General features: G+C 32.3%; 1 protein-coding gene across 1 annotated transcript in view; it reads left to right on the plus strand.

Annotated features, from left to right (window-relative positions):
• The first annotated feature begins 221 nt into the window (after positions 1–221).
• The window catches only part of LOC143084098 (gamma-aminobutyric acid type B receptor subunit 2-like), a 46541-nt gene continuing 34609 nt past the window's right edge, over positions 222–12153 (plus strand). Inside the window, exons 1-2 of the mRNA XM_076260505.1 lie at positions 222–429; positions 10923–11060. Of these exons, the coding sequence (XP_076116620.1) occupies positions 298–429; positions 10923–11060 (270 nt within the window). The 5' untranslated portion in view covers positions 222–297. The remainder of the gene's footprint in view (positions 430–10922; positions 11061–12153) is intronic.

The following is a 12153-nucleotide window of genomic DNA, read 5'->3' on the forward strand; positions in this document are numbered from 1 at the left end:
TTTGCTATTAACATGATGATGTAAGCATTCATGATTATTTAATTATCTAATATGGAAAGGTTTATACATAAAGCTTTAAACAGCAGTGCGACTATATAATCTTTGTACTAAAGTACGCCGTTCGATTGGATGTTAGGAATCTTGGATTGAGGTATTGATCTATATAAATATATCTATATTACATCAATGTGTTAAATCATTTCTTTGAAAATGTTGTTTCTGAGTCTACTAGGATTGTTTTTATCAACATCGTCATACCATGCTACCAAGACTTTGTATGTTGCCGGATTGTTAGAAATGTCAGATCATTGGTGGAGTAAATATGCCAATTTCTTGCCTACTTTGTTCCAATCCGCTGCGGACGAAATATTTAATCGAACGGACATTTTGGACGGATATGAATTAAAATTTGTGTATGGGGATACCAAGGTAAGACACATTAAATTTCCCAGAATGCAATATTATGTATGTATGTGCCTGTCCCAAGTCAGGAGTCTGTAATTCAGCAGTTTTTGTTTGTTGATGTTTTACAGATTTTATTTTCGTTAATATTTTGTACATTTATTATGCTGTTATAATTAGTTTTTTCGTTGAAAATGTATTACATTTGTGATTTCGAGGCTTTTTGTAGCTGACTATGTGATATGGACTTTAATTTGCTCATTTGTGACCTATAGCTGTTAATTTCTGTGTTATTGGGTATCTTTTGGAAAATTGTCTCATTGGCAGTCATACCACATCTTCTTTTAAATCAGATATTTTTTTATCATGTAACCATCGACAAATCATCTATGAAATGATGTCTAAATGTGAGGTTTTCCCCTGTTTTCCCCACCATCAACAAATCGTCTATTAAATGATGTCTTAATGAGAGGTTTTCTCCTGTTTTCCTCACAAATGATGTCTTAATGACAGGTTTTCCCCTGTTTTCCTCACAAATGATGTCCTAATGAGAGATTTTTACCCGTTTTTCTCACAAATGATGTCTTAATGAGAGGTTTTCACCCGTTTTCCTAACAAATGAAGTTCCTTCAAGTAGGCCTGAAAATTTTACTGAGCGTTATCAAGTTATTTTGTATCTTCTTCTTGGGTTTTGTCATGAGTTTTTTTTAAGTAGGTCATAAACATGGATTTAATGGATTGGTATTTTTTCTAGGTCCTTTTTGGTTTTATAGCTCTACAAATGCCGCGGTATTTATACATCAATTGCTTTCAAATATTCGGATGAAGGCAAATCAAAAAAGGCGTATCGGACACATGAAATTTAAAACGTGTTATAGTCATTTTCTTTATGCTATAAAATCATCAAACATCAAACTATTTATAAAATGAATCGACCTCGGTTTTAGTTTGTTACTCATATTTGTGTTATCTCAAACAGTTTTGTCTGTTGAACAGAGGTATACTACTATGGTCTTATTTAACTCACATGGTAATTTGTGAACATGTTTTCGTGTTCGAAATTATATAGAAATACAATATGTTTCCTTTCCGAAAATCATTTACAGAAAATTTCAACAATATACTACAATTAATAGTTATATAAACATATTAACGATAAAAAGTTATTAAAGGTACAAGGATTATAATTTAATACGCCTGATTAGTTTCGTCTACAAACGACTCATCAGTGACGCTCAGATCAAAATAGTTATAAAGCCAAACAAGTACACAGGTGAAGAGTTGAAAGTTAAAGATAATTTTTAGACAAGTTGTTGTTTCTTCTAAATTATATTTTCCAAAACGTATAAAACACACTTTAATCGTATATATGTATCAAAAATATTACACAAACACCAAAATTAAGGAATACATTGAAAGTTAACATAATATCAACAGAAATAAATAAAGTGCCAAAAGGTGTTTGTTTAACTGACTATGATTTTAAGATTATTGATCTACATCAAGATGATGTACTATGATCAGTAAAAATATTCCATCAGGCTAAAATAAACAATATATAGAAATGAACCTCTATTTTGAAGAAAGCAAATTCAGTAAAACATAAATCTAGATTAAATTCAGCACAATAAAAAGAAATCTACGACTGAACAAACAAGGTCAGCGTCAAAGGTGAACATTAACAGGATATTTAAATTGAGAATGGAAATGGGGAATATGCCAAAGAGACAACAACCCGACCATAGAAAAAAAACAACAGCAGAAGGTCACCAACAGGTCTTCAATGTAGCGAGAAATTCCCGCACCCGGAGGCGTCCTTCAGCTGGCCCCATAACAAATATATGCTAGTTCAGTGATAATGAACGCCATACTAATTTCCAAATTGTACACAAGAAACTAAAATTAAAAACAATACAAGACTAATAAAGGCCAGAGGCTATTGACTTTAACAAAATTACTTAATGATTAAGTCCCTCATTCATCATATTTTATTTAATGACAATCATGTTTTCGAAATATGAATGATTTTGTGATAAAATGAAGAATCATTGATATGGTCTCAGTCATAGAAAACTATAACCAAATACTAAGGATCATATCAAAGGAATAGATCACATTGGCTGTATTTGACGAAAGCCTTTGGAATTATGACCACATCAATGATTTCCAACTTAATTCTTTATTTGGCCTGTACCAAGCCAGGAATATGACTGTCGTTATCCATTCTTTTGATATATTTGAGCTATCGATTTTGCCATTTGACTACGGACTTTATATACTTTTTTTATTCGAACGACATTGATGAACTGTGAATTTTTGAATTTCAATATCAGACGATTCGAGTAGATGGCACTGAACAGATACAAGAAATCAGTTGGGGTACATTTCAATAAAATCACTTAATACATAAAAATAATAACAGGAACTACAAAAAATAGTGAACAGTATACAATCGAATTTTAGAGAACTACACACGACAAGAGAAAAGTTATATATTTATATATGTGTGTGTGTGAGTGTACAGAGAAGTATGAAACTATATAAAAGAGTGTCCGAAAAAGATGAAATTTAGTAATCTAAACATGCAGAAAAAGAGCTCTCATAAAATTTTAACAATGGGGGAGTGGGGAAATGGGGGTCGGGGTGATTGCTACGGAAGTGTAGCACCTACAAAATTATGTAAAATTGTGATTATTTGTTTTTAATAAATCAATTAAAATTGGAGTTAAACGAAACTGCAACAGGATGATGAAATAAAATGTATATTTTTGAATAGCGTTGTTAATATACAAGAGAGGTCATGATCTTAAAATTTTATGCTATTTCATTTTTTTATATAGAGAATTTTACACAATTAAATGATATTTTGTGGTAATGGTATGATTCCCTTTTTGGTATTTGTAAGAAAAATTTCTTATGCCCAGTATTATTGAAAAAGAAGGGCGATACCGGAGGGACAGTCAAACTAATAGATTGAAAATAAACTGGCAGCGCCATAGCTAAAAAATAAAAAAGGAAAACAGACAAATAATAGTACAGAAGACACAACATACAAACTAAAGACTAAGTAACACGAACCCCATCAAAAACTGGGGGTGATCTCAGCTGCTCCGGAAGGGTAAGCAGATCCTGCTCCACATGTAGCAACCGTCGTGTTACTTATGTTATTACAAATCCAGTTAATAGTCTAATTCGATAGGTCACATTCGTGAAAAGGGAAAGGTATTGCAGTTATCACATAAGGAACATATCCGATATCATCTCTGAAACGGTAATTCCATAACGGTCAACCAACTCGTGATGGCGTGCGTAGAACTTCTGGGGTTTATTTCTCTTTTTATTACATGAATATCGATAATTTTTGACATTACTGCAAATTAATAGTTCTAAAGTGTCGATCGTCATAACGTTAGATACATATGGGTTTTTTAAAATGTTTTTGCCATACATGGTACGATAGAAATAATTAACATAAATATATAAACACATACGTTCAAACCTATGATTGCGTTGGATTTTATACGTGTGCATTTCAAACAAATTTCGTTGTAGAAGGGTCTAAATACAGCACAGACAACATTTTTGTAAAAGACAATGAAGTGAAAAGTATATTTTAACAAAACGCATTTGACTAACAGATCGAACAACTGTTCTTAAACCCTGCTGACTGCCATTGACGATTGCCAAATAAATTGATCACAAGATGTAACAAAATGGATCTTAAATTCAATACTAAACAGAAAAAAATAAACTTGTGGCAAAGATGTTATACCACAACATGAGTTGCAAGCATTATTTTTGTACACCAGATCCGGGTTTCGACAATAAATGTCTCTTCAGTATTGTTAGGAATCGAAACGGTATTATATATATATATATATATATGTAAATATTTAGTTACTCAGATTAATCTTACGTATTCATGGGTGGTTAAAATGAAATCTTGACGTGTTTGGTACATTCTCAAACAATAACGGAATCCTTTACAGATTGATTAAAGCGATTTTGTATCTGTATATCTTTTACAACATTTCAACTTATATATTCATAATGTTATAGTATAGCCTTCAATTGGAATAAGCATGGACTAATACCCATGTGGTTTTAAAAGATAAATTACGTTGAATGATAATAGATATGGGTTTTCATGGTGCCTTCGTTATCACATTTTATGTTGTCTCGCTAATAACGTAACGCGTTAAGTGCATATGAACGGAATACATTATTCATTGTTTCATATAGTTTGAGTTTAAAATAGTCTATAAGCTACGACATTATTGTTATCAGTTATTGAATTATTATAATCAACAATTTGTTGAATAAGTTGTGCATTTGCATTAATGGGATTATAAGGATAACAAAATGTGTTTCTATCTAGGGAATTCCATACCCAAAACAAATGTTTCACAATGATTTAATTTAGTGATATAATGTTTAAACGAAGCACATACTAAAAAATATAATAAACGATAAGAACATACCTAAAGCAAGAAGATCACTAGAAAAAATGGCAAAAACTAGGAAATGTGTAAAATAAAGACGTAGAACAAAATGACGGATGGAGGGAAATACCAATACGCAATGCTACTTTGCGAGGCAAGACTGTTAAGATTTCGCAAGACCCGTCTCTTGTGTAATTTCTTTATTTATCAAAATTGCAAACGTCAATTACAAAACATATCATATATCTTTTGACAATTTTTGCCAGAATTTTTGCCAATGAATACAAAAGAGTATCTTAAATTTTCCAATCTAGCCTACACAAAGGAAGATACGTTAAATGGTGACTGCAAACCATTCAATTATCGCACGCAATACTCTTCACTCAAATGAACATGAAAGACCAATGACCAATATTATAGTCTTTTTAACTTCAATTATGTCTTACAGATTTATCAGTAGAATCACTAACCAATAGCTGTCACTTACAGCCAAATCATTACCGTTCATTTATTTCGATAATGAGATTTGTACATTGGATGAAATAGTTAATTGCTTTAGGGTAATTTTTTAGATTTATAGAAATTAAACGGACCATATGCTATTTACGGTATACTTGAATGCAATGCATTTTAAAAACAGACAGCCATATTATAAAATCATTCACCTTTTTTTTGTCTTGATTGTATTCTTGATTTTAGCTTGCATCATCAAACTGTGAATAACAAAACCCTCAATTGAAAGATATCAGCAGAAGCATTGTTTTTTTTTACCGATATTGATATATGTTTGTATTACTTTTTGGATTTGAAATATTTCGATTATCATTTAAGAGACATTAATGAATGAAATGCACATCTGGTGAAATATATTTAATACCGCAAATAATGTATACTTAAATTTTCGGCTCACATTTTTCATATACAAATATCAGTTTTATGATATTTGCAGTATGATTCACTGAAGAATAATCAATATGTATTTTTATTTTCTAAATAGATGCAGACAAATGAAAGTTTATCGTTTATTACGGACTTTTTTAGTAAGAAAATTAATTTGTCTCTGAATCTGTTAAGGGATATCTGTCGGATAAGAGCGAAGAACGGACGAAAATACCATGATTATTTTTAACTATTAAAATGTGTTATGTTTATGTATCGAAAACTCTCCCTCCTTTTATGTATTTTTTCGAAGAAGGACTTAAACGTAAATTCACAACAATATCGAACGCAGAGGAAATTCAAAACGGAAATACATGAGTAAATGGCATTATCAAAAGCATTGACTATCATTTATGTTTCTATTTTATCATCACACAGATTTTTCATTGTTTCTCCCTTTTGTTAAATGATTTGATGCTTCCGATGTCTTCTGCGTTTTGTGCTAAATGGACAGCAATATTGAAAATGCATTTAAGTCAGTCATTGTGTATTTCTTTTCGTTTTAAATCAGATTTGTTTTAGATTCAACTTTATCATATATCTTATTAACTTCTTCGTTTCAAATGTCATCTTTGACAAGCATAAATAACGATTCTACGAAAAAATAAATGTCATAAGTTTGTGAAAAGTTGGAAAAGACACGACTCTGTAATTTATCCAGTTCCAAAATGGATTATTCTGAAAACGTTCAGTTTATGTAAGCAGCTAATTTGAATGTTATAGCAAAGAGATGAATTACTGAAATAAGTATAGGATTAAAACTGTACTGAACACAAGGCTTGCAAACTGATAAACGCGTAGTTTTTATTTTTAAAGTTGACTGTCATCGGTTCTTATAAATAATGTTTTATCTGTAGAACAAGAACCTTTTATATAAAATCCTATTTGTATTTGGTCTTTTTATTTGGATGGCTTCATATCATTCTTCTATTTCATGTATAATCCTTTTCTTTTAATCGCCAGAGTATCATTAAAAATGTTTATCACAATTTGTCTAAACTCTTTCTATTTTGTATTTATTTTTACCTTCGAGGCAAATTCAAACAAATGATGATAATGGATCATTATTGACAGTACACGGTTGCATACAGCATCTCTGAAGGTACCTAGATTGTCGAAATGCACATCGAAGGACAGCATAATATAAAACTCTAAAATTCAACAACCGAAACGTGTATGAACTTTTTGTATAAATTATAATCAACTAATGGAAACATGGATTTATGATTAAAAGGGTTTTAACAAAAATATTCGTTTTGACTGATAAAATTTAGAAAGGAAATGGGGAATGTGTCAAAGCGACAACAACCCGACCATAGAGCAGACAACAGCCAAAGGCCACCAATGGGTCTTAAATGTAGCGAGAAACTCCCGCATCCGTAGGCGTCCTTCAGCTGGCCCTTAAAAAATATGTATACTAGTACAGTGATAATGGACGTCATACTAAACTCCGAATTATACACAAGAAACTAAAATTACAAATTATACAAGACTAACAAAGGCCAGAGGCTCCTGACTTGGGACATGCGCAAAATTGCGGCGGGGTTAAACATGTTTATGAGATCTCAACCCTCCCCCTTTACCTCTAGCCAATGTCGAAAAGTAAACGCATAACAATACGCACATTAAAATTCAGTTCAAGAGAAGTCCGAGTCCGATGTCAGAAGATGTAAGAAAAGAAAATAAATAAAATGTCAATAATACATAAATAACAACAGACGACTAGCAGTTAACTGACATGCCAGCTCCAGACCTCAAGTAAACTGATTGAAAGATTATGTCTTCATCATATGAAAATCAGGCACAGTCCCTCCCGTTAGGGGTTTAGAATATCAAGTGTTCTTGCGATTAATGATTTCGGATTCTTTTTTGCCGAGTAAACAATAAACCTATAATTACAATCCTGTCCTCTTCTCTATCGGTATATTACAAATTGCAACTTAAATTGAAATTTAACTTGGAATGAGTAACAACACAACGGGTGTAACTACTGGATCAGGAACTGCATTGCCTTCCGAAGCATTCTGTTCGCCTCTTATAATGTTGAGGTTAGTGTAGATACATCTTTAATTTTCCGTATAGTGTTCTGTGGACTGTTCCTTATCTTTTGGACTCTTTATTATAGTGTTCTGTGGACTGTTCCTTATCTTTTGGACTCTTTATTATAGTGTTATATGGACTGTTCCTTATCTATTTGGACTCTTTATTATAGTGTTCTGTGGACTGTTCCTTATCTTTTGGACTCTTTATTCTAGATTTCTGTGGACTGTTCCTTATCTTTTGGACTTTTTATTCTAGTGTTCTGTGGACTGTTCCTTATCTTTTGGACTCGTTATTATCTGCAGTGTTTTATCAGCTTTGATTCTTTTCGTGATGCTTGTTATCTACTACTATTATTGTGCTATTGTATTCGTCAGGCGACACTGCATTTTTAAACATCAGAACCAACCCAATTGAATAGTAATTCCGGTTGGAGCTGTACTTATAAGATATATTAGCATGGAATTGTTTGTACACCCCGGGTTATTAGATATATTAGCATGGAATTGTCTGTACACCCCAGGTTATTGACGTTTGTTTATGTTGCACGTCAGTGTTTCTGCTGTTCTGTTGCTTTCCTCTTATAGTTGGAATGTTTCTCTCGGTTTAAGTTTGTAACGCGTATTTATTTTTTCCCTTTCGATTTATGACTTTTTAACAGCGGGATACTACTGTTGCCGTTATCTACCCTTTGTTATTAAACGAAAGGCATGTCATTCACGTACAAAATAAGTGGACCACATATATAAAAACATTTTCAATACGTCTCATACATGGATTTTTTCGATATGCACTTTAATCTGCCTACGCGAAAGTTCTGTCGGAAAACAAAATCAAATATTTATATCTTAAATCATATTTCAATTGAACACTGCTGATATAATTGATGTGTCTCGTTTCGCACAATTTCAAACCTACATCGTCGTACCTGATGTATATTAATTTTCAAGTACCGTTTACCATTTTCCAAATGTCAACAGAGGCATAAATTACATACGATTTCCACCAATAGAAGTTTTCTGATGTTTGAATTCGTCAATCCACCTATAAATATCAAGAGAAACATTCTGTTATGAACATACAGTAAGCTTTCATAAGTTATCTTAATGTCATGGTCTATACGTTACAAAAGATGCAAAAATACACTGAAGTATAGTTTTTTCTGTTAAAGAGAATAGCAAATATATGGTTGTCTGACCGTGAAATTAGAGATATTGACAATAGTGCATATAACATTTTATCTTTAGGAAGGTTTTGCATTAGTTCTGCTTCATATTGTTTTAAAACAAATATAACCTATTAAAATACGAACTGTTTGTCGAAATATTAATTCATGAAAATCGACAAATAGGTTATTAAAAGTAGTATTTGTCAAATTGAACCCTTACTATATATATATGATATATCTGTAAATGTAGTTCGAACCTAATTTGGAATAGAGGAGAGGCGAAATATACCACACAAGTCATATTCAAACTCATAAAGCAAAGACAAACTGACATGTCAAATCATTAAAATGATTAAAAAACGAACAACAAGCTACAAAACCATAAAGAAAAAGTGAAGACTGGGTATAACTAACCCCAAAAAAGCCAGGATAAACTCCAGTTTAAAAAAATATTGCAATTGAAAGATGCACGAATCACATTCCGACATGAAATATTCTCATTTTTTGGGAGAGATGTCAGAGAGGGCCGAAAGATACCTTTGAATAGTCAAACTCATAGATCTTAAAGAAACTGACAACGACATGGCTAAGAAAAATACAAAAGACAAATGATAGTACACAAGACACAATAAATAAAACTAAATATTTAGCAGCACGAACTCCTCCAAAAATTGGCGATGATCTTAGGTGATCCGGAAGGGTAAGCAGATATTGCTCTACATTTGGCACCCCTCATGTTGCTCATGTTATTACAAATATAATAGCATGTGTCTTACTATCCTCATGATCGTAACACATGACATAGTTTCGAAACAACAAGAACAATAATATAGCTTACAATAATTGCCTGTTTATTGCAACTTCTTCAATGAACATTTTTTTATTCAACTAATCGAGCTCGAGCTCAACACAACCCTACTGCTTACAACTGTATATGGACCTGTCCAATGTTAAAAAAAAAATCGTTAATAGCAACTCAATGTTTTTAAGAAATTTAGAGTTTTCGGTAAAATCTACTAAATGTTATCTCTTCTTGTCTAGATTTCGTCACGATTCATTGCTGATCTTTTGCTCTTTGATCTTTCTTGTCTGGAAGGTTGTTTCGTTATTGTAAGTTCGCCTAAAGTAAAGTTATTTTGTTTGTGGGATATATATGCACCCCAGTTCGGGTTTTTGTTCAGTCGGCGTGTGCTTTCGCTTTAAAAAAAATCAAATCGTCTATTACATTAGTATAGTTATAAAGCGCCTTGTGTTAAGATGTTTTCTTCTACCATATAATGGATAACTGCACACTTACTTGTGATCAGTTTAATTATGCGCGCACTTTCTGATTTAGATTGTAGTATAAATTGTTTTTGATACTATTGCCTAAAGTGCTATGTAGCCGTGATAAGAATCTGCAGCGGTCATGAACATTGAAATAGACGTTTAAGTATCTTGTAAAATAAATGATTGTATTCAAATAATAATGAAATTGATGAAAGCGGGATCAAATCTATTTTCCTAATCCAGGAAAAGGAAGTAAATATGTTTAAGTGAAGTATTGATTTCGCAGAATTGTAATATAACTCATGACAATGTCCTATGCGCCGGTCGAATATACTTATCGGATGTTGAAAGTTATCCTCATGGTGAAGCAATCTAGATAACACAAAATCTAAGAGATGTAGTATGATTGTCATTGAGAACAATATACACCGGAGACCAACAAACAGGATGTAAAATACCAATAGAGCAGTGTTCAACAATGAGTAAAACGAATATTGAAATTAAGCATAGACATATATTCATTCATGAAATAGTTACATGAATAACTGTGAAATTTGTCAAGCATAACTAGAATTATACATTTTTTAGAAGGACAGAATAATAATGTAAGTGACAATAATGATAATTAGAAAAACAATAAAATACATTTGCTTGTGTTTTAGGGCAAAGAAGGTTTGGCAGGGAAAGTCTTGAATGAAGTATTGTCTGCGTCTCCGCCAAAAATAGCAGTGTTTGGACCTCAGATGTCTGACGAAGTGAAACTAGCAGGAGCTATTACACCATTCTATAATACAATCCAGGTAAATTAAACTTTTTACACTATCATAATATTATACTTAAAATGAATTAGATTTTTAACAGACTGGTGACACCTGACATTAGATTTTACGATATTATGCGTAAGGTAAATGCGCATAAGGTTTTATAGAATTCGTGCATCCGAAGCAGTCTTCATGATTTATCTTTACCAGGAATGCTCAATCTCAAACATCTAATAGCCAGTGATGTATAAACCGTTAGGAGATACGTATATATGACAATGAGAAACAAACCCTAGAAGGAAAAACATAATCAACATTCCAATTTACCATTGAAGAATTTTAGAAAAAATATCTATAAAAGAGGGACGAAAGATACCATAGGGACAGTCAAACTCATAAATCTAAAACAAACTGACAACGCCATGGCTAAAAATGAAAAAGACAAACAGAAAAACAATAGTACACACGACACAACATAGAAAACTAAAGAATAAACAACACGAACCCCACCAAAAACTAGGGGTGATCTCAGGTGCTCCGGAAGGGTAAGCAGATCCTGCTCCACATGTGGCACCCGTCGTGTTGCTTATGTGATTACAAATCCGGTAAATAGTCTAATTCGGTAGGTCATATAAACGATGTCAAGTTGAATTGTTCACTAATGAACTGATAATACCCTGCATGCAAACAGTCCATCTGCGGCAGATACCCAGTGCTAGTAAATAAACAGTCAATATTGCCCGAGGTAGTTGGAACCTTATTTTCTACGTGATATCTTGATTAATGAACTGAAAATTGTTTTCTTTAATATACCATTCGCACCTGGTTTCATACATAGATATAAGAAGATGTAGTTAAAGTGCAAATGAAACAACTCTCAGTTACCATTTGTAAAAGTAAACCATTAAATGTCAAAGTACGGTCTTTAACACGAACTCTTTGCTCACACCGAACAGCATGATACAAAGGACCCCAAAATAGCTTGTGTAAAAGCATTCAAACAGGAAAACCAACATGCCTATCTATATAAAGGAGGGACGAAAGATACCAGAGGGACAGTCAAACTCATAAATCGAAAATAAACTTACCTTTTATTGCATCATCATGATCAATAAACTGTCCGCGAAAATTT

This window comes from Mytilus galloprovincialis, chromosome 7 (assembly GCF_965363235.1).
Source record: "Mytilus galloprovincialis chromosome 7, xbMytGall1.hap1.1, whole genome shotgun sequence".
NCBI classification, from domain to species: Eukaryota; Metazoa; Mollusca; class Bivalvia; order Mytilida; family Mytilidae; genus Mytilus; species Mytilus galloprovincialis.